This window comes from Pristis pectinata, chromosome 12 (assembly GCF_009764475.1).
Source record: "Pristis pectinata isolate sPriPec2 chromosome 12, sPriPec2.1.pri, whole genome shotgun sequence".
Taxonomy (NCBI): domain Eukaryota; kingdom Metazoa; phylum Chordata; class Chondrichthyes; order Rhinopristiformes; family Pristidae; genus Pristis; species Pristis pectinata.
In genome coordinates, this window is record NC_067416.1 from 10,880,497 (window position 1) to 10,900,544 (window position 20,048).

The following is a 20,048-nucleotide window of genomic DNA, read 5'->3' on the forward strand; positions in this document are numbered from 1 at the left end:
ATGTCACTGAATGTTTTCATTTCCTTATTCTTTAAGAATATGGTGATGCAAAGAATAGTTTGGTTAGTGGTGAACAAGATTGCAGTTTCCATGAGGAAAAATGTATGTTTGGTGACTGGATGGAACCTCATTCAGTTTTGACCAATGTTTTTAAGTAAAGGCAATTTTTCCATTTTATTTGTAGCAACGAAGTTTGCAAAGTCTAGAAGCAAGTTTACATGCTATGGAATCGACGCGCGAGTCCCTGAAAGCTGAACTTGGCACAGATCTGCTCTCTCAGCTTAGCCTGGATGATCAAAAACGAGTTGATGCACTCAATGATGAAATCCGACAGCTCCAACAGGTATGGCGTGTGGAGATGCAAAAAGTTACAAAGTTTCCTCATCTTAGACTGCTGAACAAACTCTGCCCTAAGGAGGTGCCAATCAGTATTAGGAAAGTTGAAATCACCCATGACAACAACCCCGTTTTTTTTTTGCACCTCTCAAATCTGCGTCCCGATCTGTTCCTTGGTGTTTCTGTTGCTACGGGGGGGGGGGGGGAGGTCTGTAGAATATTCCCAATAGAGTGATCGCTTCCTTCCTGTTTCTAACTTCCTCCCACACTGACTCAGTGGACGATCCCTCCAAGACATCCTCCCTTTCTACAGCTGTGACACTGTCCTTCATCAGGAAAGTCACTTCCCCACCTCTTTTACCTCCGTCCCTGTCCCTTTTGAAACATCTAAACCCTGGAATATCCAGCAGCCATTCCTGCCCTTGTGACAGCCAAGTCTCTGTAATGGCCACAATGTTGTAGTTCCATATACTAACCCATGCTATAAGTTCATCACCCTTGTTCCTGATACTACTTGCATTAAAATAGACACACTTCAACCCATGCAACTGACTGCAATTTTCCCTTTCAACTGCCTATTCTTTCTACACGCTGCATCTACTTGTGCACTAAATGCACCAACCTCTGACGACCTATCACTCAGATTCCCATCCCCCCGCCAAATTAGTTTAAACTCTCCCCAACAGCTCTAACAAACCTGCCCGCAAGAGTATTGGTCCCCCTCCAGTTCAGGTGTAACCCGTCCCTTTTGTACAGGTCGTACCTTCTCCAGAAGAGATCCCAATGATCAACAAATCTGAAACCCTGCACCAACTCCTCAGCCACGCATTCATCTGCCAAATCAAGCTATTCTTACCCTCACTAGCGCATGGCACAGGCAACAATCCAGAGATTACTACCCTTGAGGTCCTGCTTTTCAACTTCCTACCTAGCTCCCTATATTCCCTCTTCAAGACCTCATCTCTTTTCCTACCTATGTCATTGGTACCAACATGTACCACGACCTCTGGCTGTTCGCCCTCCCCCTTCAGAATGCTGTGGACCTGACCCTGGCAGCTGGGAGCAACATACCATCCCGGAGTCTCTTTCTTTCATGTCCACAGAATCTCCTGTCTGCTTCCCTTACTATTGAATCCCCTATCACTACCGCTCTCCTCTTCTCCCCTACCCCACCCCCCACCCCCCGCCACCTTCTGCGCCACACAACCAGGCTTCCCTGTTATTGAGGGAATGGCCACAGGGGTATGCTGCGCTACCTGCCTATTCTCCTTCCTTCTGACAGTCACCTGCCACCTGCAGCTTAGGAGTGACTGCCTCCCTGTAGCTCTAAAAAAGTGACTAGCATCTATTCTCGGACATTATTTTTTTATCATTTCTAAACAACTTAAAACTGATCTGTAAGCAGGTGAAAAGCAGGACAATGTGTCAATGTCCATATTAAGTCAGCTTCATTTCACTAAATGCAGTACAGGAATCACTTAACTGTGAACAGTGGCTTGAACTGTGAATGAAAAGTTGCAGATGTCCTGCTGAATGGTTTATGGATCATGTACATGCAGATTAACAATCTGCTGGAGGAACTCGGTGGGTCAAGCAGCATCTGTGGGGGGCAGGAATTGTTGACATTCCAGATTCCAGCATCTGCAGTTTCTTGTGACCCCACAACTGTGCAGAAGATGGCTTGAAGGAGCTTTCTATTTAAGCACAGGTTGAGATGGGACAGGACTTGGAACACGAATGAACTGGTTTTTAAGACTGCTTTAACTCTGATTTGTTCTTTTAGGATAACCGGCAGCTATTAAATGAACGGATTAAGTTAGAAGGTATAATGACCAGATTGGAGACATATCTCAGTGAAAATTTAAGGAAGCGCTTGGACCAGGTTGAGCAGGTAAAGTGACTGTTGGAGTAATAGGTTAAACACATGCTGGAGATTTACACAGCAACATTTTGATATAATACAAATTACTTACCATACTTTGAGAGAACCAGGATAAGATTTAAGTAAGTTTTAATCAACTTAAAGCTTTCAAATAGCATGTATCAACCAGTTAGTTATTCTGAACCCTGTCAAAAAGTATTTTTGAGTTTAAGACCTATTTGACATCTGTGTCTAAAATTGATGATTTGAGACATCCTGATGAACTTTGCCTCCTTTACATTTCAAATTTGTAGCCTTTAAACCATATATTGAATAAATACTGTGCTGTAGCATGACATCTTGTGTTGGGGTGTGGTTGCTCTGTCAACATATTGCAGTGTTACACATCAAATTAATAATGGTAACATTGGTAGAGTGAATCGGACCAAGTTTGCTTTGCTCCTGCATCAGTTGGCCAAATTGTCATGGCTTTTGGTTCTGATCATAACTTCAAGCATTCAGCCATTGAGACTGAAGCAAGTCCCAGACTTGTGTGAATCCAAAGCTTACTGACGGATTTGGGGACTGATTCTGTTAGTATGCCCTTTTGCTGGAATCCGTGTAAGAGCTCAAGAGACTTGACACAGGATCCAAAACCCTATTGATTTCAGTGAGATTTATGGGCCTGCAGATCAGGAGATAAGGACAAAACTAAGTTGATCATTGAGCTTTGGCATGCTTCTGATGATATAAGTGTTTATTTTTTTTCCTGCTTTAAATTTGCTTTGATTTTAATTGCTATTAAATGTTTATGCATATTGGAGATGTTTAAAAACTATCAAAGTTGCAACTATCAGAGATGGCAACTGCTCTCTCTACTCTCCCACCCTGAGCTTTGCTGACTTTGGAAGACCATCCAACCTTTGTTGCCTGCAGATTACTTGTAGTTTGGACCTTGCTGCTGGTTTTAGATTGGCTCACGAGGTTATTGTGGACAGCAAGCACCACCTAACTCAATTTGACCCTTTAGTTTGGATCTTCAACAAATTTCACATCGTATAAGTCAGTGATGATAATTCTGATTCTCTCCTGGCTCTTGGTTGGAACAGTTGAGTGAAATGGGTTTAGCAGATCCTAATAAGTGCAAATCCACAAGGTATTGTCCTGTACATGACAGTCATGTTTAAGAGGATCAAAGTTTCTTGGGTTGAGTGAATAGTTTTAACTTGTGGCATAAGTTTATCTGATCTTAAGGGATGCTTAATCCTTAATGTTGAATTTAAAATGTTCAAGAATTTATGTACACTGTCACTGAAATCCCAGAATAAAAAATATTCGCACTTAACAGGGGCAAAGGTTTTCTCCTCTGCTGAAAATAATCGACACTTTTGGCTAAATAAAAAGGGTTTTAACGTAGCATGAGTGATTTTTACACAGAAAACTGAAACCTTTTGTGGTATGCTTAGTGGAATCTTGCATTTTGTTCTATCATGAGCAGCTTTACCATTTTGAAATGGGCTGTGCTCTTTTCTGTTACAAATTGAAGAGAATGGGTATCGATATGATGAATTTGATTGTGTACATTCTTTACTTAGGAGTTAAATGACCTGCGAGAAACTGAGGGCAACACTGCTCTAAATGCCACAACTTCTGAACTGGAGACCATTAACAAGCGTGTAAGGGACACTACAGCACGTACAGAAGGTTGGAACAATTTTAAGTGCCAAGATGTCTTATTTTTTGCCTTTGTTCTAGTTTATAGAATTACAACACAGGAGGCCTCATAGCTCACTGGATTCATGTCAGCTCCTAATAGATAAGTCCCCTTCCCTTGCTCTTTCACCATGGTTCTGCAAATTATTTTCTATGCAATTCAGCATTAAAAAGTACAGCCTTTGTACCTGGCAGAATTTGATTTGATTTAATCTTGAATTTCCCATTTCATAATGTGATGGAGTGCTGCAGTAGATTGGTCCTCAATGGAAGTCAAATTGAAATGCAAAACTCATAAAGATTGAGGGATTTCATGAGGACTCTGCAGGCTGGATTACTGTTTAATGCACCATAAGTTGCAATTATATAATATTTCTAACAGAAAAAAATTGGATACAGGAAGAGGTATTAAATAATTGGCAAAAGGTGAATTTTAAGGAAAGAGTGAAGTATTTTTGAAGCTTTAGCACTCTCTGGATGTAAGAAATGCAGTAACCCATTACAATACAGCGAAGTCCCCTGGGGTGTAAAATGATTGTGACCAGACAGTCCTTTGTACTAATGTTAGTTGAGGGCTAAGAATTTGCTGGGTCAGCAGAAGCATTTCTTAAAGGTGGTTTGTGTGAGGGTACTCGAGATTGTGAAGTTAGGTGGCTGAAAGTACATCTGCTATTAGTGGGAGGAAAGTAAATACAAGGAAACAAAGTCAAAAGGAAGGGATTGTAGAACTGGAGGAGGTTATAAAGATAGGAAGGAGCAAGACTATGAAAGGATTTAAGTGCAAGGATTTTGAAATTTGAGTGCTCTGAGATAAGGGGCAGTGTTGGCAAATAGAACATAGAACAGTACAGCACAATATGAGAGGAAAGGTGATGGGTGAGCAGAACTTGGTGTGGCATAGGATGCAGTAGCAGAATTTTGAAAATAGCTGAGGTTTATGGTCATTTTATGGGTGAAGGAGAACACTGGAGTTGTTGATTGAAAATGACAAAGGGATGGATCAACAGAAGGTGGAGCAGAGGGTCTCTGCTATATCAGAGTTGATTTTCGTGATGCAGTATATATTGAGGCAAATAGGACGTTGAAGTTGCAAACCTTGGTACTTCAGCCTGAGACTGACATGGAGTTAATGAGCTGCTTTTTGAGTTATGGTAGTGCTTGTAAATTTGCTTTTGTGATTGTCATTGTGGTCCACATCCTAAGAAACAGCAATAGAAGGAGGCTGTTCAGTCCTTTGAGCCAATTCAACCATTTAACTATATAATGGCCGGTTGGTATATTAACAATTTTGCCTTTGTTTCCATATCACTTGATACCCTTGTCTAACGCTCATCTCCTAAATTCACTTTTGAATTTTTTTAACTGACTTGGTCTCAACAGCTTTTTGGGAGGGAGCTGTTGAAGGTTTCCACATTTACACTAAAGTTTTTTTTTGTAAAATAAAGATTTCTGACATCACCTGGATTGGTAACCATTGAAAGAATTATTTAATAAAGCACATGTAGTCATAAAGTCACAAATTTTAGATACATTGTGATCCATTACTCTTGTGTAATCATGATCGCTATGCTTCCTAACTGTAAATCTTGTGACTTAATTACGTTACTTACTATATTGCTTCAACTTTCACAATTCATTAATGACCAGCGTATTATTTATCTCTAAATACAATTAATTCAATAAAAGCTGTACTCTGTATTGCTCCATCTAGCTATAATCCACTTCATAATGTTACTGGCAACAATATCTTCTATATCAGAGTATTCTAATTACTACTGGTCATTTTTCAGAAATGATAGAAATAGGAATTTTCAAGTCAGGGTCAACTTGACCAAAAATTACTGTGTTTTTGCTAATTGTTCAAAGAAGATTGTCTACATAATTTTAAACTGCACATTATGGGTATGATCAAAGTAATTTTGGGAGCATGAATTATATTCCAGGTGTCTGAATACAATTGCTGCTTCCTTCAACTGGACAGAAACCATGGATCAATTTTATTTATATAGTGTAATTGAATGAACTCAAGTGCACAAATACTCATTAAGCATTTTTTGACTGCAGTATCTGGTATTAGAGAAACAGTCCATGATTCTTAATTATCTAAATAAGATTAGTTCTTGTGATGTTGACCATTGACATCTGGTGAGTTCATTGTTAATATTGGATTAGGGTAATTGTTGCAGAGATAACTGAGCACTTAAAGTAAGCAGTGGCCTTTTTCCCCTTCCACAAAAATCTGTGCTAAAATATCAGATGTGTTTTGCAGAACTGGAATCTTTGATAGATAAAACAGAAGCAGAAACCAAGGATCGGCTTAAAAGCATGGACCGCTGGAAGAGCATGGAGAAAGATCACATGGAAGCTATTAACCATGACACAAAGGAGCTGGAGAAGATGACAAACCGGCAGGGCATGTTGCTTAAGAAAAAGGAGGAATGCATGAAGAAAATCAGAGAATTGGGCTCTTTGCCACAGGAGGCTTTTGAAAAGTACCAAACACTGAGCCTCAAGCAGGTAATATATTTGGAAAAATTGAGTATTCCAAATAGAAAAACAGTCACTTCTGGCACCAGTACTATTTTTGTTTATTCATTCAAGGGATGTGGGGTTTGCAGGCTGAGCCAGCATTTAATTGCCTGTCCCTAATTGCTCTTGAGAAGGTGGTAGTGAGCTGCCGCCTTGAACTGCTGCAGTCCTTGAGGTGTGGGTATATCCACAATGGTGTTAGGGAGAGAGGATTTCTGACCCAGTTTCGGTGAAGGAATAGCGATTATATTTCCAGGTCATGATGGTGTGTGGCTTGGAGAGCAACTTCCAGGTGGTGGTGTGCCCATGCTTCTGCATTTCAACATTTTAAGCTAAAAATGTATAACAGTAAAAGTAAAAATATAGTTGCATCATCCATCTACAGATTTCAAGAAAATTATACCTCTTTACTGTACAATTGCTTTGTACGTTTCTTTTGGTCTTCGACACAGGCATAAATGGAGGTGCACATTTCTACAGACTGGGTAAGTCACCAAATTTGACAAGTTGTTTCCCCAATTCACTTTTATTGAAGGCAAGTCTGTCGAGGCTTAAGCAGTACTAGAAACATCGTTGAGCTTTTCAATTTAGCATCACCTGCTATTATCTTAATGTTCCATAATGGAAGCCCATTGGGCTGGTGAATTGTTAGACTCGGAAATAAATGGGATTTGGCATACAAATTCTGTATGACTAAGTGGGCACTTTTATTCTGAGGTGATTGATTCATTAAATTGGAGCACTGATAAAGGCAATCCATTTACTTCAAGATTGGTAGAAGGTTATGAGCACCATCTGCAGGTGGAGTGAATCATTTGATTGTGTTACATGATCGTATGGTATCTGTAGTAAGCTATTCCTGAATTCCTGTGCCAGTCTTAATATTGCACGAGTCACCTTCATTTAACCTCATTGACATGAATTTTTTTTTTAATTTTTAAATTTTATTTAAATTTTACTTACAGCGTGGTAACAGGCCTTTCCGGCCCAACGAGTCCGCGCCGTCCATTTTAAACCCAAATTAACCTACCCGTACGTCTTTGCAATGTGGGAGGAAACCGGAGCACCCGGAGGAAACCCACGCAGACACGGGAGAACGTACAAACTCCTTACAGACAGCGACGGGAATCGAACCCCGATCACTGGCGCTGTAATAACGTCACGCTAACCGCTACGCTACCGTGCCGCCATGATCTTCTGTTTTTATTCCCCATGTGTTTATCCTGCTGTACCTTGAATGTACCTTTGCTTGTCACTTAAGCTGCTCCTTATGGTAGTGTTCCACATTGTAACCAGGATACAAATGTATCCCTCGTATTTCCTATTGCATGTGTTAGTGACTGTCTTGTATTTATGATTGCTGATTCTGGACTCTTTTCCAAGTGGAAGTACCTTCTAAATCAATCCTGGAAAACCCCTCTGTTGTTTTAAAAGATCTGTCAGATCATCTGTCTTCTCTTTTCTATGGAAAGGAGCGCTGGTCTTTTCAGTCCTTTTGAATTGGTATGTTGCCTCAGTTCTGGTATCGTTTAAGTCTTTTTTTTATTTTGTACCACCTTTGGTGCCCCACATTTTTTTTCTGGGGGAAAAATATTTGTATTTTTCATCTTTGGATAAAATCTACAGTTCCTTATAGTCGTACAACATGGCAATGGGCCCTTCAGCCAACTGAGTCCATACATTAATCCTCCATTTTATTCTCCCTACATTCCCATCAACTTTCCTTGTATTCTATCACTCACCTACATACCAGGGGCAATTTATAGCACTAAGCCCACATAGTGGACTCAGAAAACCCATGCAATCATGGGGATAAAGTGCAAACTTCACAAAACTTTGGAGGTCAGGGTTGGACCTGGATCACTGCTGCTAATGTCCTCAAGTGTGATTATTATTGTAGTGTCTGAACTGTCTCACCAAATGTTGCAACACAAAATATTAACATAATTCAGTTGTTTATTATTAGATCAATTAAAGAGGAGATTCACTATCAGTAACAATCTCGAAGAGGATATTGCGTAGGTAGTGAGTGGGAAACTGGTTTAGAGCAGCATTTGTACCTCCCTGATTTTTATAAATGTGAATTTTTTGGAGATTATTTGATCAGATGACTCTGTAGGTCGTGGGTTCGGACAACTCATCTATTCTCTACTAAAGGCAAAATACAGCTTGCAGTGCAGCAGCACACGTTGGCTTGGAGTTGCTTCCTCCACCTTGAGCATTTATTCACCCACTATCAGTGCACCATGGCAGCAGTTTATGTCATTGACAATATAAACTGCAGCAATGATCTAAAGCATTTTGTCAGCTCTTCCCAGTACCCAGCTCTACTATCAAGAAGTACAGTGGCAAGTGGGTGCAAGATGCACTGCCATCGGTGAGACCCAGCGCAGATAGGGTGACCGTTTCGTCGAGCACCTTCACTCCATCTGCTGCAACAGCCAGGATCTCACAGTGGCCAGCCACTTTAATTCCACATCCCGTACCCATACTGACATGTCCATCCACGGCCTCCTCTACTACATTGAGACGAGACGCAGGTTGGAGGAGCAACGCTTCACATTCTGCCTCTCTCACCTGGTCTCACCTATCATCTGCCAGCTTGTGATCCTTCCCCTGCCTTTTTATTCTGGCTTCTACCTTCTTTCTTTCCAGCCCTGATGAAGGGTCTCAACCCCCAAAATGTTGACTGTTTATTTCCCTCCATATATGCTGCCTGACTTGCTAAGTTCCTCTGGCATTTTGTATGTATTGCTCCAGATTCCAGCATCAACAGAATCTCTTGTGTGTCTGCTGTCTACTACAGAGTCTGATTTCTTTTTTTTTGACTGCGGGGTCCATGTTTTTCTTGTACATTAAGTATCACACTGAACTGGGTTATAGTAGTTTTGGATCTCCTTTCTATATTGTTTCTTTTAATATTAAAAACAATTGCAAACAATTTTTAAAAGGGAACTTATTTTTATAGTATGGGCTGATGACTGCATTGAGCTGCAAGTTTTCAGAAGCAGTTAAGTTTTTCAGTAAGGGAGTTGAAGTAACACCCATTTGAAATTAGCTTAATGCTGAAATAATGTTTGCATCTCCTACTGATGTCAATTTAGTTCCCGCATACATTTACTCTCTACCATCACTTGGTTAGTATTTCAGGTGAAGTCATCAACACTGCTTGTTTGAATAAAAATATTCAAAGCAAAAATCAGGTGGAAAAAGTGAATCCAGGGATAAGGAAGTTGTGCATCAGGCTCTGGTACAACAGTTTTTTAATAATACTTTTGTAGATCTTGGTATTTTTCCCCACAAAGTATTATAAATCTTTCTCCAAGCCAGATAAGCTGTGAAGCCGTCCACAGAGGACATCGGCTATATGATCCCTTGATTGCAATGCTGAGTCATGAAGTTATTGAATGGTAGATCAAATTCAATGGACTGTTCCTGCATGTTGGCTTATTATGATGGTTGTAATTCTGACCATCTATCCATTCTGTTAAAGGCATCTAAAGTTCAGAGGCATTATAAAAGATATGCAAAACTTTGTGCTGGAACCTATTGTCAGCAGCAAAGCAGTGGTTGCTGATGTTGATTGATGGAAAAAGTATGGGCTTTTTTTTGTGAGAACTAGATCGCTGTCCGTGAAATGCCTGGAAAATCTTTGAGCTGCAAAGCTATGTATGTTGCTGGGTCTACCAGCTGTTAAAGCTGATGTTCCCTGACATTCAGAACCATTTAAAAAGTATTAAAGTATTGTAAAAAAAAAAATTGGGGGGTGGAATGGCAGATGCTGAAAATCTAAAATAAAAACAGCAAATGATGGAAGTACTCAGCAGGCCAAGCTGCATCTGTGGGGAGAGAAACAGTCAACGTTTCAGTTCAGAGACTCTTCGTCAGAAAAGATTTAAAACGTTAATTTTGTTTCTCTTCTCATAGATGTGGACTGACCTGAGTATTTCCATAATTTTCTGTTGCTATATTTTAAAAAACATAATAATTCAACAATTGTAAATAAATTACAGCAAACTAAAATAATTAAGCGTTAATTTACCAATGCTTACTCTTGGCCTTCACACCATTCCTTCCAATCAAGTGAAAGGACTTGCTGTTCTTGCACTGTCTCACCTGGTACAGTTCAGCAGGCAGATTTTCCAGTGTATTTCTTAGAGAATTCAGCAAAATCATCCTTCAAGGTTGGGCTTCATGGAGGAATCCATTGTAAAAACGCAGCTAAGTGATTGATGCTGGAGCTCAGTTGGAAAGTTCAGGACATCTCAATTTTTGCCAAGTCCCAAACTTGCTGACAGTTACTAGGATACTTACCAGAAAGCAAGGATGAATGGGTGGTAGATTTGGCAGTTCAACGGAGGTGTGGTATTTCCTAGCAAGTTTGAGCCCCATGTGATCACAACAAGGACCTGGTGGATAATTAATATAATGCACTTATATTGATACCTTAGTTAAAAGTAGAATAACTAAGTCCATCATAATTTTCATTTGGGTAACAATACTGTACCATAACATTTTGCTGTATTTAGATCAGTCACTGATGTGCATGAATCAGTTTGTAAGTTTTCAGTTTGGCAGTGACTTGTAATCTAAAGTTTGTCTTGATACAAACTGTTGGTGGTGTTTTGCCTTTTCTAAGTGGGTTTCTACTGTTTTTATTTCCCATCATTTACAGCTATTCCGGAAATTGGAACAGTGTAATCAGGAGCTGAAGAAGTATAGCCATGTCAACAAGAAGGCCTTGGACCAGTTTGTGAATTTCTCTGAACAGAAGGAGAAACTTATGAAACGTCAAGAGGAGCTTGACCGTGGCCACAAGTCCATCATGGAGCTTATGAATGTACTTGAGTTGAGAAAGTATGAAGCCATACAGCTTACCTTCAAACAGGTAAAATATTATGTGATATTAATAGTTTATAACGTGGGTGAAAAACCTTAACTTTGTTTTACTGTTCAAAATTGAGAAAGATAACTCATTATAAAACTGTAGAGTCATTTTCTCCAGTGTAATATTTTTTCAATAGTTGTAAGTAGTAATGGGGAGGGTGGGGGGCTTATGTTAAGGTTTCAGTCAAAATCGCTGTAGTTTTCAAGTCTCATCCCTGGTCTGAGAGACATCCATGTATTTTGGATGGTCATAGTTAGACCACTTCTGAAGTGTCCTAGCTAGTCAATATGTTACTATCAAACTGCTACAAATGAGGGAGATGCCCAAGTTTTTTTTTTTGGGGGGGGGGGGGGGTGTGGAGCTGATGATACTGTGAACAAAGATTTGGCTACCTTTGCTCTTGTGCTGAGTGAGCTTGGTATTTGGCTCTCTTGGTCCATGCTGGAACAAACTAAATATAATTATTGTCAAGGCTCAAGAGTAATGTTTGGCAAGGTACTGTGAGAACTCAAATGACCAACCCAAGTATCTGAATGATTTCTGCTTGTGGGGTAGAGACTGGAAATATTTTTTTTATTAATGTGTGTTTATTAACTTGTATTAAATGTTATTTCTGATTGCTCTTCCATTTGCTTTCTGATAATCACAGCATGGGGCCATAAACTGGAATGACCAATTTAAACAAAAATATATCTTTTTTTTCTTGAATGATTCAATCACTTCTAAATTTCTGAACTTCGTGGTTAAGCAGGCGCTTAGTTTTAGTGGCCTTTGTTTAAAAACAAAACTAGATGTTTTGAGTTTTACATTTTAGTCTTGGGATTGTCGAGTGATTTTAAAAAATGAGATTTTTTTCATGTTTGGTCAAAAGATTGGTTGCAGTTTTAATCATGTTGATAAATAATAGTCTCATCTGTGGTTCAGTGGGGATAACAAAATGCAGACAGCATTATCCATGACATATTGGAAGGCAGTATGGTGGGTAGTAGAGAGGGAGATGGTTAAATGACCATCGTAGAGTTACTGATGAAATGGCAGATGGCAAGTGGTTATGACAAAATGGCATCCAAGGAAAATTGACAGAACGAATTTAGCCTGCAGCAAATATTGCATAAAACTTCATCTCTTAAATTTCTGTTTAAAATCTATTTTTTTCATTAAACATTAATTTTCAGTTATATTCATCAGCAGTTAATTGACAACTAACTGCAAACCAATTTACAGTAATGATTTTTTAAATTGAAAACAATGGATGGAACTGAATAAGACATTATTATGACTTTTGAAAATGTACTCAATGTAAAGAAATTGCCTGTAAAATGATTATAGGCAGAGACTTCAATGTGGTGTGCATCTTCTGTCATAAGCAGTCTGCTTGCAGAAACTCCCTTGTCAACTAGTGGGTGTTTATGCAGGGTCATCACCTGAACAGCTAAATGTTATCCAGCTTTGAGCTTAACAGTACTGCATGTTGCAGTTCTGATGCAATGACCATGTGTGCCATTAATGTAATAAAAGCAAAAAGTCTGGGCTGTATTGTCATTTCACATAGAATGAAACATTTTGAAACGTGAATCATGTTACTCTGACCAGGTATCCAAGAATTTCAGTGAGGTGTTCACAAAGTTGGTCCCAGGTGGTAAAGCATCCTTGGTTATGAAGAAAGGTGATGTGGAAGGAAGCCAATCGCAGGATGAGGGAGAAGGCAGTGCATCACAGAGCAGCGTGCCATCTGTTGATCAATTCACAGGAGTTGGGATTCGGGTAATTGATTTCATTGCATGCACAGTTTATTCACTTTCTATGCCAGCAAATCTTTTATTTTCAGTCATTCGGTGCTTTCAGGATGATTTGTAGATTATTTTCACTTCATAATGGTTACAAGAAAAGGTTTCACGAACTTAATATAAACTAGGTTGGAAATCATTTTGCGAAATCAAAGAATAAATTAGCATGTTTTAAGACAGTGATGGAGAATGAAAATATTCAACCTGATTATTGAAGGTTGGGTTACAATAATGGGATGCACAAACTCTAAAGTTTAATTTCTCGTGACAAATTTTAGTATTTTTGTTGCACATCTAATATTCTTCAGATTCCATGTCATCAGAATGTTTTGCTTATAGGCTTTGGGATTGTCTTAGATGTTGTCACTCGTTATGCACATACGCAGTCCTTGGTTTTAGTAATTGGTCTTTTAAATTCATAAACAGAGCAGACTCTGGTTTGCTTGTTAGCTTGTGGACTTCCCAGAGGACAGGATTAGGCCATCCAGAATCTAATTTATAAATGCTTTGTCTTTGCATGCTTGATAGATTTTACAACCTTTTGACAGATGCTGGTTGTGCTGCATTTTAATTCCTCTTCTGACATTGGCAGGTGTCTTTTACGGGAAAACAAGGAGAAATGCGAGAAATGCAGCAGCTTTCTGGGGGTCAGAAATCACTAGTAGCACTTGCTTTAATCTTTGCGATTCAGAAATGTGACCCAGCTCCTTTTTACCTCTTTGATGAAATTGACCAGGCCCTGGATGCTCAACACAGAAAAGCTGTTTCAGGTAAACTTTCCAAAGAAAATTGGTGATTTCAAAGCGCTTGTTCATTCTGCTCCATGCATAAGTTTTTGCCAAGGCTATTGAAAAGAATGTCATTGAGACAGCAAGATTCTATTTTAATCAAATGTAGGGATAGAAGTAGGCTATTAAGCCTTCGAGTTTCGCGTGCGATTCAGCAAAATCATGATCTGTAGCTTAACTCCATCTGTCTTAACTGAGATTAAGCTATTCTTGTTATACCCATGTATAAGTTTATTTATCTTGGGAGTTAAAATTATTGACTGAGTTATGGAATTAACAATATTAGATCATCTTGTATAAATTCTAAAGTTTAAGAGGTGACATAGGCAGAAGTAATAAATTCCACTTTTTGATTTGTTGTGCTGTCTTATGATAGAGGATGTGTTTCCCATTATACTTAAAGTGAATGAGAGTTGGAATGAATGCTGACAGAAAGAAATCAATTTAATCTCAAGTGTCGCTGATTTGTTTTCATGCAATCTTTTGTGTGGGTTTCTGGTACTGAGCATCAGTACCAAGGGTTTAATCTATTTTTTGTGTGATACAGTCATTTCAAGCTTCAGTCTCTCAAAGTCGTATCTCATGTAATGTATGGGAGTGTAGATAAATGGGTTGTTGACGTTCTAATGATAATGGTAAAAGTGTTGTTAGAGTCCAACTTTGTTTTATTGAGATAAAAGCAGAAAATGCTGGAAACACAACAGGTCAGGCAGCATTTGTTGAGTGTACTTCCCATCAGAATTGATCTGAGCGTTTCCAGCATTTTCTGTTTTTTTTATATTTCTGATTTCCGTCATCTGCAGTTTTTGCTTTTAGGTTGTTTTATTGACACAGTCAGTCTTGTCCTTTGTTTCACCCATGAACATAGAACACTACAGCACAGTACAGACCCCTCGGCCCATGATGTTGTGCTGACATTTTATCCTGCTCTAAGATCTATCTAACCCTTCCCTCCCATGTAGCCCTCCATTTTTCTGTCATTTATGTACCTGTCTAAGAGTCTCTTAAATGTCCCTAATGTATCTACCTCAACCACCTCTGCCAGTAGTGCATTCCACACACCCACCACTCTCTGTGTAAAAAAAAACTTACCCCTGACATCCCCCTTATACCTTCCTCCAATCACCTTAAAATTATGCCACCTTGTGTTAGCTGATTTCACCCTGGGAAAAAGTCTCTGACTGTTTAGTTGATCTATGCCTCTTATCATCTTGTACACCTCTATCAAGTCACCTCTCATCCTCCTCCGCTCCAAAGAGAAAAGCCCTAGCTCGCTCAACCTATCCTCATAAGACATGCTCTCCAATCCAGGCAGCATCCTGATAAATCTCCTCTGTACCCTCTAACGTTCCACATCCTATAATGAGGTGACCAGAACTGAACGCAGTACTCCAAGTATGGTCTAACCAGAGCTCTATAGAGCTGCAACATTAACTCACAGCTCTTGAACTCAATACCTCGACTAATGAAGGCCAACACACCATACACCTTCATAACAACCCTATCAACCTGCGCGGCAACCTTGAGGGATCTATGGATGCGGACCCCAAGATCCCTCTGTTCCTCCACACTGCTAACAGTCCTGCCATTAACCTTGTATTCTGCCTTCAAATTCGATCTTCCAAAGTGTATCACTTCACACTTTTCCAGGTTGAACTCCATCTGCCACTTCTCAGCCCAGCTCTGCATCTTATCAATGTCCTGTTGTAACCTACAGCAACCTTCTGTGCTATCTACAACACCAAAGAAGAAAGAAAACAGTGCATTTAAATAGGGAAAAAAATTAATAAATTTTAGATAAACATTTTATCAGAGAAATTTCATGTTAGTGGAGAACTGTTAGTAGTAACAAAGCTGTAGGGATCTTCAAATGTTTCTGAATGATATTTTGTAATGTTTAAGTAGTTCCTCATTAAAACAAAATTCAACCAGAAACTTTTTTTTTAAAAAAACTTCCAAATAATTAAAACCGTGAAGTCATCCACAAATAATTAACTTCCCCTCTAATCCTTCGTCCCTATTGCAGTCAGTGAAATTGCTGTTCCTGGCATGGGATACAGGAGGTCTTTTAGTTCTTCTGCCCCCACCTAATCTGCTCTTTACCCCACCCAAAAAAATGTAAATCCTGTGGAGTCTCAAAGAATGCAGAGTTCCATGAATCTTTATAAGAATCTGGTGCCAACTAGTATTGACAAAGTTCAACACTTCTATGTTTGACTACACAAGTATTTGTGTCTAGGCTGCTGTTGATCACCATATTCCTAAATTACTTAGTTGTCACAAAGGCAATATTATAAGCAATTTAAATAAACATTAAATTACAAAACAATACTACCAGATTAAGTGAATGACTGAACTAGAGTAAATAGATTTCAATATGAGCCATTGTGGGGTTAATCTAAAGGATAGAAGAAGGTAACTTCTAACTGGTGTAAATCTGGAGTAAAAATGAGGGGTGAGAGACTTTAGTCCATGACCATGCATTATTAAAATGGCAGGGGAAATTCAGGAAGTACAGAAATCGGTACTGGAACTGTGTTTTCTTGGTATAAGTATTTTGTTGCGTTGGGGGAAAGAATAGTGAGTATGAGGAAGAATTTACGATAAAATGCCAATTTAAATTTAATGGAATCTGAACCAGTGGTTGTGCTTTAGATTGGTAGTGGGTGTGCTGGAGAGAGAGAAGATATTTGGATTATGTTTGCAGCTGCACGTACAAGGTCAAATGAAGTGGACAAATGGGTTGCCTTATCTGCCAGGTACCTGGCAGGCTCTTAGCCCCCACATTGTACAAACTAATCTTCTAGGGCTTCCTGTTGTGATGGTTGTGTTCAGATACAGAATGGGTGAATACTTTGGTTCTTGCTGCTAAATGGAACCTGTCATTTAGTAAGTCGACTCCATTCTTGAAAAGTTGGTTAATTTGCACTGTTTGGCACTAACTTAATAATTTAAATGCTTTTGTAAATTGTAATTTTGCTTATTTCTCTCGCCTTTATTAATCTTTTTCACAATAGATATGATATCTGAACTTTCTGCACATGCCCAGTTCATCACCACTACATTCAGGCCAGAATTGCTCGAATCCGCAGACAAGTTTTACGGAGTGAAATTCAGGAATAAGGTAATTTTGCAAGTAAATTGGATACTGTAACCTACTCATTTTGTGTTCAAGGTTTATTTGAAAAGCTGTTTTATTTGATCAGTTTAAAAACAACTATCAAAATGGGAAATAGTGATTTTTATGTACTTTTTTGCTGCATGTCATTAATGACAGGATGGAAGGAAGTGCGTGGTAGGTGTCTGGGGTGGGGGGGGTGGTGGTGGAAGGGTGGAGAAAATTCAAACAGTTTGGCAAACTACTTTGCAATGAGAAGATTCCCAAGGATATCAAACCATACAGGCGAATTCTGAACTTGCATGTGCCTCTTAAGAAATGATGCTTTGCCTCGGTGATTTATTCTCTTCCTTCCCTGATTTGTAACATGTAAGTTAAAGATAGTTACATTTAGGTAAGAATTGTATCTTCTTGGAATTAAGGTGCAAGGTTTTTTCATTGATGTGTAATATAATAGGTAAGGTAGCTCCCTTAATTATCTAGTTTCAAAATGCATTTTGGAAGAATTTTTTATTAAACATAGAAATCTTAGGATCTGTAAACACTAGTGCCTTTGTTTCACTATTAAATTGTTGCAAAAGTTGCAGAATTTAGAACAAGCAGAAATAAACTAATCAACCCCTTGAGACTGCCCTGCCCTTTAGTAAGATCCTGGCTGATCCAATCTTGGCCTCAATGCCACTTTCCTGCTTTCCCCCCATACCCGTAGTGTAAAAACCTATCAGTCCCAGCCTTGCATATATTCACTGACTCTGCCTTCACAGCTTTCTGGGTTAGAAAATTCCAAAGATTCATAACCCATGAGAGAAGTAACTCTTCCCCTCATCTTAATGGGAGATCCCTTATTCTGAAATTATGCCCTTGGTTCTAGATGCTTGCACTTGGAGAAATGTTCTCTCTGCATCCACCTTATCATTCCTCAAAATTTTGTATTTCAATAAGATCAGCTCATTCTCTTCAATGAGTAAGGGCCCATCACTTTCACTCCAGGAATTGGTCTAGTGATTTTGATCTAATTTACTTAAGTATGGATTTCCTTCATGGTAATATTTTGTTAGCTTTTCAAAGTTCCTCCTGTTAAGTTTCTCCTTTTTTTCATAAATACTGAATTCCAATTTTTGCATTTTATGTACTTGGTTTGGAGTAAAGCTGCTTTATTTAAAAAAAATCTTTTACAGGTCAGCCACATTGATGTGATCACAGCTGAACAAGCTAAAGACTTTGTGGAAGATGATACAACACATGGATAAAAAAATAGCAGGACTTGGTTTCCAGTCAATTGAACACAAGTTGTATACTTTTTATCTGCAGATTTGATTTGCACTAATAGTGCTTGTATCATTACTAAACTCTAGTCACTGCATTTTACATGGCTACTTAAGAATTCTAAATTCCACCTTTGAGGATGAGCTTAGATAAATTTAATTGGACTTCATGGCATTTAGGAAGTGACCAGAGCAGATTCATATTTGAAGAAATTAGGCTTCTATTATGTCTCCTTGTTGTTGTGTTTTATTTTAAAAGAAGTCACCTGCTTCAGATACCTTTCTCGCATGCAACGTTTAAGTATGTCCATGGTTTTGTAAAGTTCCTTGTAGTTGTTTATACACTTTGTATCTTCCATTGCAATAAATAGCTTTTCTCTATATAATTTTACCATTTCCTTCCTGTTGTATTTTCTTTTAAAGAGTTGCAATAAAATGTTAGATGAATACTTTAGTGTTAAGTTTTTCTATGGCAAGTGCACTCTTACGAAATTGCAGTTCTGTTGTTTCCCACAAGGAGTAAATTTTACACATTAATATCTGGCATTAACTGCAACATCCAGTGCATTTTTTTGGGAGTCAACATTGAATAAGTGGAACAAGCCATGCTGATGTTGCATTTTCACTAGTGACATTTAAGCACTTTGTCATCTCCAGGCAAGCAACTATATAACTCCACAACTAATGAGACTGAAGCATTGTTAGTGATCCTGCAATATCTGAACTAATTTTAATGCTAAATTGTTGATAAAAATCAAACTAGATTAAAGTGGGATGAAGAGACAATTATGTTGTTGAAAAATTAATTTGTATTGGATAGAAGAAGCTTTAAGTCTTCGAGGCAGACTTAGTGCGAATCTATCACAAAGTACAACAATTTCATTGTGCCAAGTGTTACAATTCCAAGCTTGTCAGCTGCTGGAGAAGTAAAGGGACTTGAACAGCAATTGATGCTGCTTTAATTTTAAAATTGGGATTTATAGATTTTAATCAAAGGGATTAAACAGTTTGAAAAAGAGGTGGGTATGGGGAGTTGTGCTTCCAGGAACCCAGGGAGGCCACTTACTACTTTGAAGCATGTTCCAGCATTCAAAAAGATTGTGGAGACACAAGAGACTGCAGATGCTGGAATCTGGAGCAACAAATAATCTGCTGGAAGAACTCACCGGGTCAAGCAGCATTCGTGGGAGGAAAGGAATTGTTGACGTCTCGGGTCAAAACCCTGCATGTGACTGATCTGTACCATATACTACTCTTGCCTACATCTCATAATCTCTTTCAGTCTCGGATTTTAACAACAGTTGACAAATTTCTACCACCCGCTCTGTAGAAACTTCTAAATTTTACACACTGCCACACATTACCCTCCCACTTCCCCATTCCAGATTCCCCAACCAGTGAACTATTTGTCCTCCATCTGCCCTTCCAGATTTACACCTGGTAAATTTCGATTAAGTTTTCCCTTTTAATAATCACAACCTACCCTGAATTCCAGGGAATACAACCCTAGTTTCTGTAATCTCTCCTTGTGACCCTAAGGAGCCTAGTTTTAAGCTGCCAGATCTGCCCTGAATCTGTCCTATTTAGCACAATGATAGTGTCATTAGGGTAACATGATCACATCCCCAACCACCAGGCTCCCAAAACTGACAGTCTATTCTGAGCCATGTCATGGGAGGAGATTATTTGGCAGACAGGCAGAATGCATCATTTCAATTCTTTAGTTTTAAGTGGAAATGTACTTAACTCCATTATAAAGAAGA

General features: G+C 38.8%; 1 protein-coding gene across 1 annotated transcript in view; it reads left to right on the forward strand.

Moving 5' to 3' along the window:
• The window catches only part of smc3 (structural maintenance of chromosomes 3), a 56,415-nt gene extending 37,681 nt beyond the window's left edge, over positions 1-18,734 (forward strand). Inside the window, 9 exon segments of the mRNA XM_052027521.1 lie at positions 185-343; positions 2,120-2,227; positions 3,793-3,901; positions 6,180-6,427; positions 11,115-11,327; positions 12,921-13,091; positions 13,707-13,884; positions 16,920-17,026; positions 18,199-18,734. Of these exon segments, the coding sequence (XP_051883481.1) occupies positions 185-343; positions 2,120-2,227; positions 3,793-3,901; positions 6,180-6,427; positions 11,115-11,327; positions 12,921-13,091; positions 13,707-13,884; positions 16,920-17,026; positions 18,199-18,270 (1,365 nt within the window). The 3' untranslated portion in view covers positions 18,271-18,734.
• Positions 18,735-20,048: the final 1,314 nt, after the last annotated feature.